This window comes from Protopterus annectens, chromosome 7.part0 (genome assembly GCF_019279795.1).
Source record: "Protopterus annectens isolate FY-2018-M chromosome 7.part0, PAN1.0, whole genome shotgun sequence".
Classification (NCBI taxonomy): domain Eukaryota; kingdom Metazoa; phylum Chordata; order Ceratodontiformes; family Protopteridae; genus Protopterus; species Protopterus annectens.
Window position 1 is genome coordinate 1,147,143,550 of NC_056739.1, and position 22,706 is coordinate 1,147,166,255.

The 22,706-nt window shown below is 37.8% G+C and overlaps 1 protein-coding gene across 2 annotated transcripts in view; it reads left to right on the forward strand.

The window, feature by feature from the left end:
- LOC122806915 (inositol hexakisphosphate and diphosphoinositol-pentakisphosphate kinase 2-like) overlaps positions 1 to 22,706 on the forward strand; it is a 1,544,141-nt gene that overhangs the window by 604,942 nt on the left and 916,493 nt on the right. For both annotated transcript variants that reach the window (XM_044077730.1, XM_044077729.1), the window contains 2 exons: positions 12,550 to 12,635; positions 18,652 to 18,806. In XM_044077730.1, coding sequence (XP_043933665.1) covers positions 12,550 to 12,635; positions 18,652 to 18,806 — 241 coding nt within the window. The remainder of the gene's footprint in view (positions 1 to 12,549; positions 12,636 to 18,651; positions 18,807 to 22,706) is intronic.

Here is a 22,706-nt window from a genome sequence, read left to right on the forward strand (position 1 = left end):
GATATAGGTGACATTTTTGATGCCTATAGAAATCACTATATGGAACATTTCCAAAAAGAAAATGTACATATCGATCAATTTAATCTAGATGAAAAATGTTCTAATATAAAAAAAGCAGAACAATTAAAACTAGATCTGCAAGTACCCATATCCTGCAAAGAAGTTACAGATACAATAAAAGAGGGTGAAAATAATAAAGCTCCCGGTATAAATGGCATACTTATGGAAATATATAAACTTTTTCCTTCAAAGATACTATCCCTCTTCCATAAAACTCTAATAGAAATTCAGTCACAAGCTTTAATACCACTCTCTTGGAGATATTCCTTAATCACACCAATCCTAAAGGAAAACAAATCTCCAAACCTCTGTACTTCATATAGACCTATATCATTAAATAATGACTATAATATATTTATGACAATATTAACTAACAGAATGAAAATACCACTATCCAAAACAATAAATAATGATCAGACTGGATTTATATATCATAGGCATACACATGACAATATTAAAAGGATAATTTCTCTTATAGATTATGTTAATAAAGAAAATAAAGAAACACTCATAATTGGCTTAGATATAGAGAAAGCCATTGATTCCCTAAATCGGGACTATTTATTCAAAATCCTAATGCTATTTGAATTTCCTGCATCCTTTGTTCATCTCCTAAAGAATATATATATATATATATATATATATATATATATATATATATATATATATATATATATATATACAAATCATTTAGCGCATGTCAAGTTAGGTCCTTTTACCTTCGAATTTATACATATAACACAAAACCCACTAAACAAGGATGTCCCATGTCAACGATTCTATTTGCTCTGGCTATTGAAATATTGGCAGATTAAATTTGTAACAGTATAAAAATCAAAGGTATAGATGTTTATGAACAATACAATTCTAAAGTAATGCTTTTTGCTGATGACATATTGCTAACATTATCTAATACAAAAGAGACATTAGAAGAATTAGATATATTAATTGACAAATTTCACATGACTTCAATACTCCATTTCAATAAACCAACATCAAAATATTTATTTTTAAATAAAAATAGAAGAACTGCAGACTAAGGGGGATCACATCATAGGGAAATAAGAATCTACCTTAAAATATCTAGGAATAGAGTTATGCAAGGATAATAATGAGTTGGTCTCAAAAAAACTACAATAATATCATCAATACAATTAAAATCTCTGTCGAAAAGTGGAACACAATAATATAAACATTTGAAGGTAGACTACAGTTAAAAAAAATGGTTTTACTGCCCAAGATCCTATACATAGCCTTGGCAATACAACTGTTACCAGAAAGGAATATACTTAAAGAAATAACTTCATGCCTAATAAAATTTTACAGTTTCATAAAAGAAACAGAATAGCTTTAATACATCACATCAGACAATGGAAACAGGGAGGATTAAGCTTTCCTGATATAGAAACATATATAAATGCATCAATAGCTAAAGCCATCTCAGATTGGATAAGTCCAAATTACTCTGCATATTGGAAAGAATTACTAACTGTAATATCGATAAATTAATTTGATGTACAAAAAAAAATCAAATAACAGATAAAAACAATTTGCCATGGTACATATGTATTTGTATGCAATATAACATAACTAAACCCACTAAAACTCATATGATTAATTATTACGTTGACGCATTTAGGAAAATTATTAATGCGAATATTGATTTAAAAATCTGGTTTGATCTTTTAAGACCATTTATAGTCACAAAGAACTTTCCACATAAAATATATAGAGAAATTGTTAATTCCTGGGAACAGAAAGGATTTGTTTGTTGACTCCAATGTGTCAAAGAACTAAAAGTTTTAGATATGCAAGTAATAAAAACAACATACAAAATTCCACAACTGGACTAGTGAACTTTATAGAATATTTTTTCACATATTCACAAGATTTACGTAGAATAATTAACAATTCTTCATTTAAAGAAATACCTAAATTTATGAAATACATATATTAAAACATATATAATGACTTTAACATGGGAAACAGTATTTCAAAATTTTACAAAATATTGATAAACTATAAAACAACACCCAAAACCTCATATTGGAAATATATAACAAAAGGACACTCAATACAGTTAACTGAAGATATTAAAACAAATATCTTATTATTGATAAAATATACATCCTTTACACACTACTGGAAAGTTTTTAATTGGAAGTGCTTGCAAAGAGCATTCTTAGCACCAGACAGAATCAGTAAAATAAGTTCTTCCATAAATGCAATACGTTGGAGATGTGAGCAAGTACACAATGCGGATTGAAACCACATTTTCTTTGACTGTGTTAAATTTAAGCCATTTTGGAATGGTATTAATAACTTTCTACATGCTTTACTTAATGAATCATTTTATTTAACTAAAGTGCTTTACTTATTAAATGTGAACGAAGGTCCTCATTTGAATAGGTCAAACATGGATCTAGTATGGACTATACTTGCAATTTCAAGGAAGTGTATAACAAGAAGATGGAATACAAAGACAATACCAACTTTGGAAGACTTCTACAGCCTACTGAAGGCCACAGCATTATTGGAAATTAAAATTAAAGAACTAAGAATTTATCCAAAGCCATTTATCAACAACCCTTGGGGGAAAGTCTTACCGTTGATTGACATTATACAATAATTGATCAAATACTCTGATAATGGATTGGACATACTTATAAAGTAACTGTATACATTGAGATCTGTTATATTATCAAGCTAATGTAAATTGTGTACATAGTTATTTCAGATGTTATGTATGCATACTATGGAATTCATTCAAATGTATTTGAAAAATAAAAAAAAAGTTTTGAGAAAAAAAATCAGCTGCATATCCATGTTGTTCTGTCATCTTTCTGGGTGTGTGACAAGGCATCAGCAAGATGCATGTGTTTAGCTTTTGTGTAGACAATGGCAAAGGTGTATTTTTGTAGCTTGAACATCATGTGTTGAAATATTGCTGAGGCTGTATGTATCAGCTTGTTCAAATTGCTCTCCTTGTTGGCATCGCATTTTACATTAAGAAGGTGTAGTCTGCCCTCTTGTGGGAGGACAGGGTAGATTCTGTCCTTCTGAGCTGGGATTTTCTGGTTAAAGACTTATTGTGCCTGCATATTTGAACTGTTTCTTTCAGAAATTGTTACGCCGTGTTTGCTGTAGCATAGACTAAATTCAGACCTGCTGAATCTAGCTTTGTTTGTATAACTTGTGCACTAACCCAGACCATCTTATTTGGAGAAGGTTCCCCTGCCCCCTAGTGGCAAGAGTGTGCAGTTAGAACTTGTCTGATCGAAGACTGCTCGAATGGGGCTCAGTTTTTAGCTTTTTATTGGTTAATTTGTTTAAATCAGTTTGCTCATTTGCCGCTGTTATATTAAAAAAAATACACTTTATGCATCCCCGCTTAGCTAGGGTTAAACTTCCTGGTCCCATAAAGTCTGCTCTTCAAAATTTCCCTTAGAACTAGCCAATTATTTTAGTTTTAGTACTCAAATCTGTTTCTTTGAACTCAGCACTTGTTCAGAACTCGTTATAAGCACTAAATAAGCTACAAATTACTACAGCACTCAACATTCCTCACTTGTCTAGAGGAAAACAGTTTTTAGTACTTAATAAATAAGCACCTATCCAGGCATGGCTAAGGGCCAGCTGCTGATGTTTTCTCCTGTCTACCTGATGAATCTGGGCATCTTGGGGCAATGCAGCAATTGCCTCATGTACACAGACAACCCTTTCCTCCTACCACCCAACACTACAACCTGTGAGAGATGCACTTATATAGCCAAACTGGAAGCAAAGCTCTCTTCACCCAAGACTGGACTAGACAGTCAAGAGGAGAAGGTAAACACTGGCACCACATCACACCACACTCATCACATAGTCCCTCAAAACCTACACCACCAAAATACACACATAGAAACACAAAACACACTCCTACATTCACAGAGGCACTCAATAAAAATCTGCTCAAGTAACAGAGACCTCCAAAGCAGAAACATGTTTCAACTTCCACCCCCCCAACACAACCCAAATGAAAGATAGCCCACAAACTCAGTGTGTCACTCAACCACAGCCCATAAGGCATAACAATGTACCCAACACTCTACTCTTAGGTGACTCTATAGTCAGGCACACTGGTGTTCCACTCACCAGGCTAAACAAGGAGAAAGTTACTGTCAGCTGCCTGTGGGGTGCCAGGATCCACCACATAGCATACCCATTCAGGTCACTCCACAAGTACAAATATGACTGTCATTGTCCATGTTGGTGTGAATGACCAGAGATGTACCTGCCTGTACTACATGAAAAGAGACATGGAGGAGCTCTCCAATCTTGTAGCCCATGCAGGTGTTACCCTAGCCCTGAGTAGCATCCTGCCATCACCAAGAATGATAACACAGTACAAGGACAAATTGATTGACTTCAACATTTGGCTAAGCTTCTGGTGTCATTCTAAGGGGATCCAGTGTCTGCCTGGGATGACATGATCGACAGAGCATGATGCTTTGCCAGAGATGGCCTGCACCTGTCACCCTTGGGATTCTAGATACTGGCTAAGGCTCTTGCCACCCCTATAGTGCCTTTTTAGGCAAGGTTCAAATGACAAATTCACCACTGTAACAGGCACAAGCAAGAAAAATCTGAGGGTAATGCTACTCAATGCTAGAAGTCTAAACCTCAAAATGCATTCACTCGAGGCACTCCTTAAAATGGAGAATATCGACATCTGTGCAGTGACAGAGACCTGGTTCAACGCTCCAGAGAGCACCATTGCATTACCAGGCTATAATTCGTACCACACGTTTAGGCCACCTAACCTGGACTGAAACATTAAAAGTGGAGGCATGTCCATATTCATTAAGGATATCCACACCTCCAGGCTAGTTGCTTAGCATAATGTATCCGAGATTATCCAAGTGCAACTAACTTTGGGCAAGACCGCAATCCAAATTGTAACTTGCTACAGATCCCCCACCATGCCCCAGGATTCCCACTCCTTATTTCTTGATACACTGGAAAATATTAGGGTACAACCCAACACCCTAATAATGGGCGATGTCACCTACCCCACCATTAATTGGGAAAACTACACTTTTACTCACCATTTTCTGGAATTCATAAATTTCAATGCCTTGGATCAACTTATCCACACCCCCACCAGGGGCAGCAAAATCCTAGACATGGTCATTACCAACATGGGCAACCGGTGTTCCTCACCAGAGGTCAATTCCTCATTGGTCAGATCCGACCACAAGCTAATCAGCCTTGACAGTCACATCCTGCCCCCACCCCCATTAGGGAAACCACTGTAAAAAAAATCTCCAAAGCCAACTTCACACTTCTTAAGACAGAACGGGCAAATTCCACGGTACCCATGCAGAGGTATGACTGCTGAATCTAGATCTCTCCAAGGCTTTTGACACCATACCCCACTCTGGAATTATAGATAAACTCACCAAACTAGGTATAAATCCCTATGTCACAAGATGGGTTGCCAACTGGCTCACTGACAGAACCCACACTATGAAAGTAGCAGACTACAAATCTTCCTTCAGACCAGTGACAAGTGGAGTCCCACAGGGTTCAGTCCTGGGTCCTCTCTTGTTTGGTATCTACTTTTCTAAAGTACAGACTAACACAGAAGGTCTTTGGCTAATGAAGTTGGCAGATGACTGCAAACTAGGAGCCATAATTGAAACTCCTAATGATGTGGACATCCTACAAAAGGGCCTCACTGAGACAGATGCCTGGTGTCAAAGCCATGGCCTCAAGCTCAATGCCAAAAAGTGCATTGTCATCTCCTTTGGTAAAAACTCTGGACCCATGAGCTACCACATAGGTGGTAGTCTACTTAACATCGAAAGTGTGATAGGAGACCTTGGGACACAGGTGGACATTAGTCTCTCCTTTGATAATCACATTGCCACAGTAGTCAGGAAATCCTTCTACGTGGCACACCTCATCACAAAAGGTTTCTCATCCAGGAAAAAAGAGGTCATTGTTCCCCTCTACACATCACTCATTAGACCCATTATAGAGTACAATGCCCCTTTTGGTAGGTACCTCACAAGACATCTACAACAACTGGAAAGGCCACAGAAATACCTCACAAAGTAGATTACTGGCCTCAAACAGATGCCCTATGCAGGCCATCTCAAAAAACTCCAGCTTTACTCCATCGCATATCGGCTAATCAGAGATGATCTCTGCCTAACATACAAAGCGATGTCAGACCCAGAGCTGTTGGACATCCTCCACTTAAAGAAATCCCAATCCCTCCGAGCTACATGCTCTAGGGATTTAAACCTTGTCACCACAATAAACAGAACATGCTGGAGGGATAGATTCCTGTCCCAGAGACTTCCCATACTCTGGAAAAAACTACCTATCTGTATCAAATAAAGCTCTTCATTAGCACTCTTCAAGAAAAATCTTGATGATTGAATGGGAAATAGGAAATTCACCCCAGGGATCACCTCTGTGGATCTGCTTGACATGGGCACAGGAAAATAATTTTCTTGGGTGGCGAAAGCCTGGGTACCTTTTTGGCTAGGCTTGTGTAGGCCCTAGGGCTGATAGCCTAGTACCTACATATGAAGGCTCTCTCCAACTTTTACATAAGCTTTACTAACATGATGTTACATTTAGATCTAGCATCTACTTTAAGCTCTACTGGTTTCCCATTAATTTGTACAGTGCAGTGCAAAATATTTCACTCTCTGCTGACAAGTGGGAATCCACTGCGTCAACTGTTTTGCCAACCACAGAAACTCCATCAACATAAAGGGTTTCATCACCATTGTCAGGGTCTGCTAGAGTCTCAGTTTGATCTATTGTCTTTTTTGGATGACATTTATTATGTCTGTGTCGATTTCCAGAACCTTTTGAAATGGTTCAACTTTTTGCATTTGTGACATTGTTGGCCATATGCTAAGCATTTTTCTTGTTAGGTCCATGACTGCCCCTACAGTAATGACAATTAACAATGGCAGGTAGTGTGGCATAGCTCCTCAGATTGCATTTATAAGGGCATATTGTCTTAGTTTTTTGTTGCACATCGTCGACATTTTCAGCAGCAGATATAGCAAACATACTAGTATGTTTTTCTGTGAGTTAGTGTATCTGGCAAATTTCAATAGCTTTGCTCAATGTTAATTTACTTTCACATAGTAGAATTTTTTCTCATCATATCATTATTAACGCCACATACAAGGTGGTCTTTTATTAGATTGTCTTGTAAATCTCCAAATCTGCATGTCTTTGCTTTATTTCTTAAGTCAGTAACATATGCTTCCATAGTTTTGCCTAGCTTTTGATTTCTCGTATTGAATTTGTGTCTCTCCATCATTATATTCATCTGGTGGTTGCTGCCCTGCATACACACCCAACATTCTACAATCTCACTTGCTTGGCACTTCCACTTTAAACCTTCGATGTTCTGAACATCGAAGTTCTGGTCTCGATGATTAGAACGTCGATGTTCTGAACATTCGATTATTTAAAGTGGAACAATATATATATATATATATATATATATATATATATATATATATATATATATATATGTATATATATATATATATATGTGTGTGTGTGTGTATGTGTGTATAATATATTGAAGTTTTCTGCATTACTAAGGCATTTGTATCCAAGTAAATGGTTATTATTTTTTCTAATCTTTTATACCCTAAAATGCCCTGAAAGCATGGTTTTATTTTATAGTCAATGCTTTTGCCTTCCTGATGTCATTTTAGAGAAATAGACCTGTGAGGATCATTTACAATGTTTTTCTGTCTCAACAGCTTACAAAAGGACTGTGACTGCCAGCATTAATCTGCATTTTTAATTACTTTGCTTTCTGTGATTTTCATTAGTAGCCATTTTTGCTACAGCAGTTTAGGGACTATTTGAATGGAGGTTTGAAAATATAGCTGAATTAATTGTTCTTTTCAATGTAGCAACACTAGTTCAGTGTTGAAGTGTGAGAAATCTGACCAGTGAGGTTAATAGTTGTAACTTGGGCTGAGATTGTTTTGTGTTGCATTGTGGTGTATTCATCAATTTTAATATTGTAGTTAGAATTAGAATTTTTTATATTAATATTCCTTCCCCAACTCACTGACTTTTCTAAACAAAATACTGTATACAATGCAAAAATGTTGTAACAAAACACCAGACGAAACATGCTTTTTAAAAGAAAATACAGTGTAGAAAAATGCAAAATCAAATATTGCTAGAAAATAAGAAAAAAAATAGATGAAAATTGGTGTGATGCCCATGCACTGGCCGAGCAGTCAGGGAGCCTCAATCCTCACCACTAACTCCAGTGAGGGGCATCCATATAGGGAAAGGATAATAAATGCACACACAGCAGAGTACAATTTCCTTTAAGAGCACTCAGAGATCACAGTCAGTCTGGGGCTGGTTTCTCCCTTTCTCTCCAGGTCCCTAATAAGACTCCCCACTAGCATTGCTATAGGGTCCAGATCTCAGCTTAGTGGGCAAGCTAAAACCTCCAGCACCCTCTCTGTCAAACCAGTGCTTCATGTCCCTGCCCAAATAGCTGACACACACACACTTTGAGATAAGAGTTATATACAACCACACAGCACTCCTGGGGAAGGCTGGCACAGGTTCTCCAGCTGTGCCCCTTTTACCCAAACTATACAGTAGTACTGCTTGCCACCACACACTAATATTTATCAGCTACTAAAAAGGCACAAAGGGTGTCCCAATTATTACTGTGCAATATTATTATCCAAATGGTAAGTGCAACTGAAACAGTCAAGGCTTATTGGAGTGGCTTGGCCAGTATCACTAAATAAATGCAATGTACTCTTAGAGCTTAAATTATATCTACACAAAAAGCCACAGTTGAAAGGTTTAAAATATTTAGTAATAAATAATAAAAACACAAGACAATACTTCTTACTGCACAGTGCTAGTCGAGAGTTCAGAGATCATAGAGAAATACTTAAAGTAATACAGTAGAAAAGTTCTGATATCAATACAGAAAACAAATAATCTAATCTTCTTAGTTCTTAACTATATCTAAGATAAAACACAGTTCTAAAATAAACATACGTGTAGAGCACAGGCAGTGCTGGTGAGTTGGATGTTCTCAATACAAATGCTAAATGTCCTCATTCTTTCTGTCCTTAAATTGATAACAGTACCACTGATTCATTTCAGATTACACCCTTTTTTACTGGTTCCCAGGCTAACAGAAACTCAGAGGTTAATAGCCCTTTTGATCTTGCAGCTGGTCCGGAAGCCGGAGCAATAAAAGAAATTATACATGTAAATTCTAGCCATTAACTCTAGCCTCAAAACAAAAGGCAGAATGCCTCCCTCTAGACATCTTGGCTCAGAGTTTTTGATCAAAGAATTTCACAATGCTTGACTTATCAGCTTTCTTGCAGCAGAGTGCACTGTTATTAAATTTCTTCCAGTTCAACATCCAATACAGTCTTTTCACGTTTAAGAGAACAGGCCTGTGGCTTATATTAATATTTACAAATGACAGAATTATTCACCAAATTCTATCTGGCTAGGCTGGCAGCCTTCACCTATCTTCACAATTGGGAAACACAACTAATTTGTAAATAGATAAATATACTAAGTGTGAGGTTATTTTTCTTGCATCTGGAAACTAAGCTTGAAAGTCCTACTTTTGTTCAGACTTCAGGCTACACTTTATCTGAGGTGTAATGCTGGCAATCTGTGACTGATAAGGCACATTTAATTATCATTGTTTACTAGCCATTGTTTTCTTAATGACTCCTTAGTTGGAATAACTGATCAGACCTAATTATATCGCCAGTCTTAGTATCCCTTGTGTCTCAACCAATGATGAGACAAATGCAGGAAAGAAAGGCAAACATAAGTAAGTTCAGACATAATACATATGGAATAATTACTAAATTATGCTTTTTCTGTATGTGGTGGTGTGTAGTGTTGAATTGTAGGGAAGGAAAATCACTTTTTGTAAAGATAGACTATGACATTTGGGTAGAGTTCTCCTTTAAATATTACTTTAACTTAAGTGTTAGGTCTCAACTTCTCCCATTTCATTTGTGGAAGTCATGTCTCTGGTTAATACGTGATGAAGTGCCCTACAAAGAGTGCATGTGCTGTTATGTTTTGTTTATGTATGTACCCTGTTACTATATATCACTAGTGCTGTTTGCCATGTAAAGCTTCTGTACTATAATGCTGTTATCTGTCATGTGGAACTTTTTTCCCCCAAGCCTGTGCTTGAAAGGAGTTCTCATGCCCAGTCAGACAGTTTAGCAGTAATCCATGACTGGGTGTGGATATCACAACATTTATCCACCGTTGGTGTGGTTTGATCATAACGGTGATGCCTGAGTGATCAAACAAAGCCATATGTGGGTAAATCATGTGATACTTACATTCAGGAGTGGGTTATTGCTATTATACAATGATATTGTTTAAGAAAAAAATGCTTATCTTCTTTAAATAATGCCATTGTATAATGGTACTTTGGTGTTCTTCTTCCTCAAGCTGATTGTGATGTATTGTGCATGCGTAAGATATGTTTGTCTTTACACTTGCACAGTACATCAGAGCCAAAGAAGTGAGCATTTCCATGGCATTTTCTCTGTCTGTTTTTGTTTTTCCTCCAGCAGTCTGTGGTATGATTGCAGAAATCCTATATACTTTACCTGAAAAAAAAAACTAAAATTTTCTATTTGAAAGGGTAAAAGCACGAGGAAATTGGGATACTCTGCACAATTATGGACAGGTAAGGAGTATCATTACTGGCAGTATGATCGCTCATGGGATCGGTGACCATACCTTTTGTGTGTGTTGAGATTTGCAGAACCTCACTCAGTTTCCTCATATTTTGCCTTGTCTGTCCTAATATGCGGATGGCTCCACTTTGATTTGTTCTGACATCTCACCAACTACTTTATTCACATTAACCCCAAATATCTTCAATACAGTGAAAAAATGACTCACCTATCAACATCTAATCCTAAACCCCAGCAAAACTAAGCTGCACCTCTTCTCCCCCACATGCAGGACCCCCCCCTGCCATCCTTCAACATAACCGCTAACAATGGCACTATCATCTCCCCAGAAGCCCAAAGTAAACTACTGGATGTCATAGTTGATAACATCAAAACCGTTAATAAAAAACTTGGCTGTCTTTACAGAATCAAACCTTACCTTACCCCACTTGCTAGAACTGCAATTGCTCACTCCCATCTACTATCAACTGTTCTCTAAGCCTCACCTCTATTCTCCAACTTAAGCAAAACAGATATTAATAAATTATCATCCTGCTATAACCACATTGCCAGATTTGCTACTGGCACAGCCTACTGGACACACCACTGTCACAACCTAAATTGCCTAGGATAGCTTGAACTGCCTATCATACTGCAGTTCAACCAGCTAATAGTGGCACATAAAGTCCTTTGCCAACCAGAAAGTACACCTGCACTAAAAAATATTATCAGCCCCTACACCAGCACCTGGCCACTGTGATCATTCACTAGACTCCTAGTTCAAAAATACAAATCCAACTACTCAGCTGGGGAATCTCTGTTTGCCAACTCTGTTTGAAAAACATGGAACAGACTCCCAGCTGACTTGACCCTAGAACCCTCACTAACTCAATTCAAAAACAAACTCAAGAAATACTTCATAACTCATTGGTTATGTCCTTGCACTAACCCCAACTAGTGACCTCTCTGTTACTTAGGTGCCTTACCTTCAACTAATGTGTCTTAAACCTGAATGTAATGTTATATATGTTTTAACTTTGAAAATAATGTTATGTTTTCTAAAGCGTTTTATAATGTATGTGCTTAATGCTGGTATTGCTTATGACTGTAATCTGCTTGAAACTAGCATTTACTAAATGTTCAATGTGTATTATTATCTTGGAGCTTTTCTCCCCGGGCTTCCGCTGAAAATGGACATATATCCACTCGGACTATCCCGGTCAACAAATGTAAAATAAAAATAAAGAAAATAAAGAAAATGTAACGATAGCTTTGTAAAGCATATTTCAATAGAAAGCCAGCTGTTGAGTGATACTTTAGTGTCCAGACTTCTTTTTATTGGCATATGCCAGAAGTACAATGGGAACACTGACTGGGTGTTCAGTCAGTGTGTGTGTTATTTGAACAGTGATGACCTTTTTATTATATAATTCTGGCTAACAAATGCAAAATAAAATCAAGGAAAACAATGTAAGAAGAACTCATTACCCATTTATGTCAGCTACTTTCTTGGTACAGTAGTAGGTCCATTAGAAACATGATGAAGTGCAATGGCAAAGAGCTTAGCGCATTTGCTGTCAGGCAGGCTAGAAATTTTATATTTCTTAAGAGGTAAGTGCATTAAGTCACTGAAATGTTAGCTTCCTCTTCCATCTAGGTGCTTAAAATGCATGATTTAGTACCTTATGAAAAAGTAATTTGAAGTTGCTGCATACTGAAAGAGTCATCCTTTATGCTTTTGTAGGCGGGAGGTATACCGAATTCTACAGGCTGAAGGTATTGAACTCCCACGATATGCAGTGCTGAATCGGGACCCAGACAGACCTGAAGGTAAGTAAATGATGCAGTTTGTGTTCCTACTATAAATCATGGTAGCTACCCCCCCTTTAAAGTTTCTTGATTAAACTATCTTCTTTTAGGCATGTTTGTATTGATGAGTCGTCCTTGGGAGACAAAGCTAAAAACATGTAATGTACAGACTTTTTTCTTTCTAAATTCTGTTTTTCATAACTTGCCATCTTTATCCATGCACTTCTGGGGTGGCATTTTTTTAAGTATTTGAAAGCTGACTAACGATAACAACACAAACTGATGTTGTTTTTTCCAGAGAACTCATTACCCAGACCATCTATACTTTAAACAGCTAAGAAATGCTGTCAAAAAGGATATAATCTCAGACAAAAAAAACTACTACTTCCATCTGCAACAATCACACACTAAAAATCCTCAAAAGTTTTGGTCTGGCATTAATAAACTTCTCAAACCAGGTCATGCTAGAACTCCTTCTCCCTGCTCTATTCCCAGTAATAACCCTCTGCAAATAGCTAATGCTTTTAACAATTACTTCATTGAAGCTTTTCAAACTCTAACTCAAACACTAGCTCCCATTACCCCCACTCCTACACTACATACTAACAGTCCACTTCCCTCCCTACATTTGCAACCTGTACCAACATCCTTTATCTGCAAACTCCTTCAAAAACTCAAACCCTGCACTCCCTCTGCTGATTGCCTCCCAGCAGAATACCTTCAAATTGCAGCTAAAGCCATAGCATACCCTGTTTCCATCCTTATAAACAGAACCATCTCAGAAGGCTACATCCCCTCCATATGGAAAGTCTCTCATATAATCCCCTTGCACAAAGGAGGTAAATCTACTGATATCTCCAACTACCGACCAATTGCTCTACTCTCCCCATTAGCCAAAATTATGGAAAAATGTATTCACCATCAACTACTTCAGCACCTTCTCCTCAATAACTTACTTGCAAATTGCCAACACGGTTTTAGGCCCTTTCATAGCACTACTTCTGCCCTGCTAACTTTTATTGATTGTATAAACAGGAATTGAAACAATAACTCTCTCTCATCTGCTCTATTTATTGACCTATCTAAAGCCTTTGACATGGTCAATCACAACCTACTTATCAATGTGCTAAAAGCCCACTCTTGACCCACAAGCAATCCTTTGGTTTAAATCTTATCTTGAAAACAGACACCAAGCAGTACTCTGGAACAATAATCTGTCCACATGCCTCCCAGTAAACACTGGAGTACCTCAAGGCTCTATCCTAGGCCCTCTTCTTTTTTTCCATTTTTATTAATGATCTCCATACTGTTTTTCCACAATCCACCTGTATACAATACACTGATGACTCTACTCTTATCTGTACTGCCAAGTCTTCTTCCTCTCTCCAGACCCTTACACAAACTGTATTTAAGACAGTTGAAAAGTGGTTCACCCAACGTCACCTCTTCCTTAACCCTAAAAGAACTAAACTATTGCTTTTTACTCCCACCAAAAAATCTCCAGAAATCCACTTCACTATTACCTCTGACAATGGAACCTGTATTTTCCCTGATTCTACTGCTCATCTCCTTGGCATAACCATTGACCATAACCTCAACTTCGATGCCCATGTTAACAATACTATAAAAACTGTCAATAAAAAATTAGGCTCCCTGTATAGAATAAAACCCTTTCTTACCCCACTAGCTAGGAAATCCATTGCCCAGACTCATCTTACTTCTACCCTATTCTATGCATCTGTCATTTATACCAACCTATCAAAACATAATCTTACCAAACTTGAAACTAGCTACAATAATATAACCAGATTTGCCCCTGGCTGCCCTTATAGAACCCACCACTGTCTCAACCTTCAACAACTCAAATGGTTAGAACTACAAAACCAACTACAATACAATCAACTGGTAATTGCACAAAAAATCCTGCACCATCCTACTAATACTCCTATCCTCTCTAATTTGATCTCCCCATATAAAAATCTTACAACACTACACTCTTCGAATAAGTTGCTTATTGCCAACAGTTTATCTAATAACAAAGCGGGAGAGTCGCTCTTTTCCAATGTTGTGGGTAGAATCTGGAACAAACTTCCTAGTACACTCACTTCTCTCATCTACACCAATCTTTAAGAAACACCTCAGAGATCACCTAAAAACACATTGGCTTTGCCCCTGCTCAAAGCCTGATTGAATCATACTTTTCTTTTTTATTCTCCTGCTTCCAGGGCAAATACCCCCCTACAATTCTTGAATAATTTATTACTTACGCACTTTTTACCTCCAATTTTTTCCTTCCTATTCTCTTCTTTTTTCTAACTTAATGATTCTTTTTTTTCAAAGGAATGTTAATGCTCAAATACTTTAACTCTTGCTTGATTGTACATGAAACCCACTAAAGAATCAAGACTTGATTATTTTGTACACCTACTCTAATGAAACCATACTTTGTTCACAAATGAATAACTTTTCTTATCATGTCTTATTATGTAATTGAAACTAGTCATTTTTTTTTGATGTTTTGAATGTTATAATTTACTCATGCTTGGAGCTTTTCTCCCTGGGCATTCCTTTTACACCCTACTCCCTTTTCCATTATAGTTATCCTCTGGTACCTCTCCTGCCCTGCTTTTTATCCTTCATGACATCATTTTGCACCTTAAAGCCATCCCTGCACCCATCATAACCATAGCTGGCCTGTCCACCATTCCCTCTGTTGTTGTAGCCATAATGTTGATCATCTTTACTCCCTCAGAACCATCCCCATACCCATCATACCAATCCTAGTAGCCTCCACTGCTATTCTCTCTGTCTGTCTTTCTGTCTGTCTCTCTCTGTTATTCACTGCAGTCATCACTTTTTGCCTGAACAGTCTAATGACAGTGAACGTTTTTTGGGATGTTCTTAGATGGATTGAGGCAGGCATCCAAGTTGGAACTGGGCAGCATATGGACAATGAATCATCTGCAGATTGTGTGTAGAACTGTTGTATAAAATGTAGATAAAGGAACTTAAAACAGACAGTTTGTAAGATCTGGAGGCAAAGCATGACATAATGGATTGATACTGCAGATCAGCTCTAGATTTGAAGGTGGTGAAGACAAGTAATGAAAATGTATCAACTTGGCAACACCGAAAGAGTGGTCTAAAATATGGCTTTGTACATCTAGATAGGTTACACTGGTTGAAGAAGGGCAGGGAATAAGTATATTAGAGATAGAGTTGTGCATGTAACATTCAACAGTGCTCCAGTCAGAGGATTGTATATTGAGCATTCAGTATAAAAAAGCATCAGTTAAGGCTGATGGAATGTTGTGAAGTATACGAAGGTGCATAACCTGTGTAAATATTATCGGCCACCTCTCTAAGACTATATCTGGACTACTTTATCTTTCAATAGAGACATCATGAAAAAAAAGAAACATGTAGAAAGGATAGCTGCTGCTTTGAGGAAGCCCACAAAAATGGTGCTTAGACTGCAGTGTATGTCATATAAAGAAGGACTAGAAGATGTAATCTTGAAAAAAAAAAAAGAAAGTTTGGAGGAATATCACAGAGCTATGAGAACCGGGAACATATACTTAGAATGCATATGGATGCCATCTCTCAATGACAAGTGTATACTGGAACAAGTAAGTATGTAATTTCTAAATCTTTGATAGGGAAATACAAGGAAGTGTTATTCATTACAAAGGGTGGCAGATTGCTGAAGCAAACTGTCAGCAGTGGTAGGTAGTAAAAATACTGCATAACTACCAATCAAATTAATGTATAGAGAGATAACCTTTGAGGGAAGGTAGAAAATATCATTATATACAGCTGTGAAGGTTGAAAACAGTGGGGAGTTTGAATAACCATCATAGCCGGCCTTAGGCAAAGGCCAGCAAGGCGTTTGCCTAGGGTGCCGCTGTAGTAGGGGCACTTTTTCAGTGTTTATTTGGTGTAAGTAGACCAGGATGGGAGCACCAGGTAGTGTGGTGGGAGGTGCTGTGGAGCCCTTTTGCCTAGGGCACCAGTCGACCTATGGCTGTTCCTGATAACCATTGATTACCTCCAGAGGAATTCACAGAATCTACATGGATAAAATGATTCAATAAAAGAGATGGAGTATGTAAAAAGGCTACATATTATGGTGAGAGCAGATACTATAATCACTGATCTGGTTTTAGGCCTGCACTTTTCTCCTAATTGGGGCTAAGGGCATTAGTATTAGACTAGGTAGGGAATAATGGCAGGTTTTGTCAAGCTGTGTATAATGTGCTGTCGCTGATTGTGTATATAGTATATCTTGGAAATTTACTGTATTTGGAGTGGAAGAGAATCTACTTAAGGTAAAATGTGAGCTTAGCAAGAGGAAGCAGGATGATTCCACCCCAGTGCAATTGTATAGACTTTCATGTTTAAATTTACATTTATTGTCTATAGGAGTAGCTAGCGGACAGTTTGACCCCAGATGATTTGACCCCAGTTATATAAGAAAAAGTTTTAGAAATGGATTTTATTGCTTAATATTTCAATCGTGATTTTTTTTCACTGGAATTTAATATATTATTTAACTTTTTTATATGCAAATGTTAATGTATTTAATTTATTTAATGTTAATTTATTTAACATTTTATTTAATTTGTAATAATATAATGAATTTATTCAATAACAGTTTTTTAAATTAATTGTAAAATCAATATTATTTAACATTGCAAACATTAATATTATTTTACATTAACATTAGTAATATTATTATATGTAGTTCAAATGCAAATGTTTTAAAGAGTGATATATCTTCATGAATTCTTTTTTTCTTGCTTTTTTTTTTTTGAGGTAATCTTTGACATTTTCTCAGTAAATGTGTGGATGCACAAGCTGTATATAATGTTTTTTTCTTATCTTTATGTCAAAATATCTGTAGTTTTTTCCTTCTTGCTTTGCCATTTCAATGAGGTCAAGCCATCTGGGGTTGAACCGTCCCATACCCTAACAAGATGCTGAAGTTCTGCACCAAGTGGCATTTAAATGAGTTGGTATGTGGTGTATTGAATGTTATGTTGAGACATAAATTGTGGCAGTGCTTCCTTCTTAGGCACAGAGATGTTTATGCAAGACTGCCAAAAATATCAATTGATCTAATGTTATTCACAAGTGTATCTGTATTAGGTAGTTATTTGCTTGTGATTCCTATACAAGAAGGCATAATCTGAGGATACATAGCATGGCAGAATGCTTCCAGAGATACGATTGGGTAATATTTCACAGAGAGGGATTTTGATTACAGTAACAGGATTCATGAATGGGTTTTAAGGTCACTTTGTTTGATGAAGCAGCTGTGGCATAATTAGCATTAAAAGTCAGTTGTGCCTCACAGGGTTTATGCCAGATGATCTGATGTAGAGCATGCACTGAACAGTCATTAACACTATTCGCACTCTGCACATACCAAAAAGTAAGACTGGAAAAATTCACATAGGGTAATGCAGAGGTACTATATTTTTGAGGGTTGTTCATGTATTCACATGATGCCTCAGTAAGAGAGGTTTGTAAGTGTGCTTGTCCATACATTTTTGCATTTTGTCAAGGTCTTCAGGACTGGTCCTATAGGAACCTTCTTGGGGACTTTTGTGCTTTACTTTCACCTTTTTTTTTTTAAGCTAATTTATTTCAGAGCCTGCAGAGACATCTAGTGGCAAAAGTAGCTACCTTATATTGTTTTAAGAACTGCTTTTGAATGTCATAGATGTAGTGAATTGCTTGCAGTAAAAAGTATTTCTGTTGAAGAATATTAAGGTATAGATAACCGATTGTGTGTGTGTGTGTGTGTGTGTGTGTGTGTGTGTGTGTGTGTGTGTGTGTGTGTGTGTGTGTGTGCGTGCGTGTGTGTGTGTGTGTGTGTGTGTGTGTGTGTGTGTGTGTGTGTGTGTATATGTTTCTATCTACAATGGTTATCAGTATTCTTTGGTATGAAGCATTACTGTTAAAAGTTAAATGCTATGCTGTTACTGAATAAAAAGAAGGCCTATGGTTTTTCCATGTCTCATGTTCTGTCTAGAATGCAATCTGGTGGAAGGAGAAGACCACGTAGAAGTGAATGGGGAAATCTTCCACAAACCTTTTGTAGAAAAGCCTGTTAGTGCAGAGGACCACAATGTGTACATCTACTATCCCACAACAGCTGGAGGAGGCAGCCAAAGACTCTTCCGAAAGGTAATGTGAAATATTTATTTTTGAATTGTCAAACAGGGCTGTGGACAGTAACCTAGTCCATAGTTAAACAAAGTCTGAGAACCTTGATTCCAATGTGTATGACACGGTGAAGGGGGTGGGAAGGTGTAAAAGATTGTGTCAATATATGACAGATTTCTCTAGCTGTTTTTAGCATTAATGTGATTTTCTAATGAAGCCTGATACTTGCCCTGCTTTTATAGTTGTATTCATTAGGCTGGAATATGTTGATGTTATTTCTGATATAACTAAGAATTACATACAGAAATTGTGCCACAAATTCAAAATTGCAACTTTGCAAATAATCATTTTGAAGCTGTTGGAGCTGGTAAAATGATATTTTATCAAAGAAAATATAATCCTCAATCAGGAATAAAGCAGTAGGTCGTGGGTGTTTTATCAAGTGAAGAGGGTTAAGAGTCAAAGTGCTGCTTAATTTGTTGTGTGGCTTAATTTGTGCATAAGTGATTGCAGCACTTGAACTTAATCTTATGGCATACCATCACAGCTGTTTATCTTTATATTGCAGGAAGAAATCAAGCTGTACACAGTTCCCCACCCACTTTCATTTCACTGTAGCCCATTCCAGATGATTCTGCTTGAAAATGATTACTGTTTTGGACTAGGGACTGTTTTGGAATATGGAACAGTAATGGCCAGTTTGGTTTCTGAGTGATTGCCTGCAGTACAGTGATATTTAAATTTTTGAACAAACTATAGTTAATTATGTGATTTATCAGAAAACACCTTAGCCATGGTTGTGACTATTGAGGATATCTGTCGTCGTGTCTGCTTTGCTTGGTTGAAAGCCCTTATGCTCGAATGTTATTTTTGCTAGATGAAAGTAAAGAAAACGGAAATCCCGAATCCTGCAGTTTTTCTCAGGGCAAGTAAATATTTGCCCAGCATCTGGAAATATGCCCTTTTCCTCACTGTAGTGCTCTCCTGGAGTTGATATATATAGTTGGTGGGGTGCCCCCCCCCCACACCTTGGTGGGTTTCAGATACTGCGGTGTGTTTTCGTGAAGTTTTGGGCAAGTGTTTACTTGCCCTGGGAAAAATGCACAGTTCAGGATTTTAGTTTTCATTATTTTTTTGTCTCATGAAAATAACGTTCGGGTATTTAGGCTTTCAAGGATTGAAAGTAGATCCTTATAATCATATGTAAGAGGTAAATGTCCTCATATACTGCTGTGAATTTATGTAGGTTCTGGTCAAGCCAACATTAACAGAATTATGGGAAGTGTAATTCCAATAAATCCTCTGAAATATGCCATTCTGTATCAGGAGTTCTTTTTAGTGGATTCATCTCCTGCATTTCTTAGCTCATCTACTTTCTTCTCTTTAATTCTCATGCTTAGAGGTATATGTCATTCTTCCCAGTGCACTCAGTGGCGTCATAACTTCATCACTCCATCTGCCAGGTTTTTTTTTTTTTTTTGGTCACCTGCACAATTCAGATCTCAGTCCTGACATTCATCATGGGAAAAAAGTCCTGCATTTGATGCCTAAGATCAACAAGCCATCAATGGGTTTATCTGGGGTCTAGATCACTAGATTAAGAGCTACAACCAACACCAGCATTTCCTATATCATTTGGAGGAAGAGCATGACAGTGATGTTGCTATGAATGTTAGTATTTCATCCTGGTCATCTGAAGACAGAGGATGGAAAAACTCCATGCCACCCTTCTGTTAAATTAAGATTTTTCAGTTAAGGTACCACTTGGAGGGTTTCACACCTGATCCCAAGCCAGTGCTGGAATGCCATGATATTCTATGAAAGTTAAAGGTTATATAGGGTGGACATTGGTCACACCATCCTAGTGCTAAGTCAACCACAAGATGACTTCTCAAACCATATGCATTGCCAGGTCCCATTCTTTTCCTGCAGATGAATAAAAAATATGTAAAAGAGTTGAAGAGATATACCCCACCAGCCACCTTGGACGGAGAGCATCCTTGAGTTTAAACAATGCTCATCTCCAGGTGGGTATGTGGAACTTACCTTCAGCAAGAATACAGATGAAAAAGGGTCTTTGTGTTCCATGGCAGTGCCTGGTAGTTGCAGTTAGGACTGAAGATTCATCTCCCTAGGCCTCTCTTTGGGATCAGTAGGGCTTAATGATTCAGGTTGAGGCCACTGTGGCCTACGTCACCTTGGCTTGCAGGTCAGCCTCTAAAATTCAGATTGATGTGTTGTGGTACTGTACCTGTCTTCAGTCATGCAGGTGTGCACTTTTATGGAAAAATGGGCTTATGCCAGGACCAGATGCTAGGCAGGCTTTTCCTATTCCCATCCTGCCTTTGGCAAACACATCCTGTGCATCAGTGCCCCATCATCTGACCTCCAGGACTTATAAGTTGCATATTCAGCTTTAATTTGACTGGGCTTTGCTGTCTTGAAACGAAGATTAGGGGGATTTCTCCCTTCATATCTTAGAAAAGAGACTCAGGCAACCCAGATGCACATACCTAAGACCTTACTTCCCTACAGTTCACCCCCAAAAGATGACCTTCAGAGGAAACAACTTAAGGTCATGAAATTCTTCTCCCTGATTGGCTTGTGACTCTTTACTTTCTTCCTAGAAACAAGTAGCTGAGCATCTATAGTAGATGGACAATTTCAGTTGTGGATCTGTGCTCAAGAATGTTGTTTTGTATCCTGGAAGCATCTGCATTCCACAGGAGCGGCCCTAGGTCAACTGGTGCCCTAGGCAAAAGGGCTCCATGGTGCCTCCCACCACATTACCTGGTGCCCCCATCCTGGTCTACCTATACCAAATAAATACTGGAAAAGAGCCCCTGCTAGACCGGCACCCTAGGCGGCCGCCTAGTTTGCCTATGCCTAAGGCCGGCTGCTGCCTTGAAAGTGAATGCCTCTTACCAGCCTATGACTTAGTGGAGTGCCATCCTCTCTAAGTATCCTAACATCCTAAAACCATCTCTTGTGTGATCTTTGCAGTCCAGAGACTAACAGCAGATTCCCACCTTAGCACCTGATAAGGAGTTTAATACATCTGATAAGGTGGGAAAGAAGATGCTTTTCATTACATCTTTTTGTTTTAGGTCCTTCATCCATCACGTGTTTCAGGTAGTTGAGGCACTGGAAAAGCTCACAGCCCTTCTGGATTCTACTTGCAGGGAAGAGTTGCCAAAGACTCATTTTATGGTCCCCTCAGTGGACTTTCATGGGGCCTGTTGTAATACTGGAGTTATTTATTTTTGTTTTTAGGCATTTTTTTTTTATCTTTCGATGTTTCAGAATTCAATGATATGGTGTCGACCATATCAGATTCGATATTCAGAAACTTCTGTAAGATAATATAGACATGGTTCGAACATTACGTGTTCGAAGTTATAAGACTTCAACTATGTGATATAGACCAGATCTGACAGCCTGTCTGTCCCGTGGGACCGAAACAAGCAAGGCAGCATATGCTCCTGTCATTCCCTTCACAAAGAGGTGATTTCAACTGGGCCATAGACAGCATCAGGACCATTTTAGCATTTTACATCCTTATAAAAATGTATGTTGTGGCAGAATCCATGATCACGCTTCCAGTACTCTCCCAGAACTAAGTATTTAGCAGGTCATGTCAGGTCACAGTTTTCCCAATGTGGGGTATCCCAAAGATCAGTCTGTTTGTACCCAAGCATGTGCCGTCCTTCTACTTTTCTTTGCATTTCAGCAAAGAAAATGGTAGTTGACGATGGTCATGTTCTGTCTACTATAGTAGGAAAGATTGCTTCACACCCTGTCACCATCCCATCTGATTCAACATCTAAATGGAAAATTTAGAGAAAAGACCAAAGTACAACCTCATTACCGCCTCATGACTGGTAAGGATATCCTTTCAGGATCTCAGGTCTCTAGTACTGT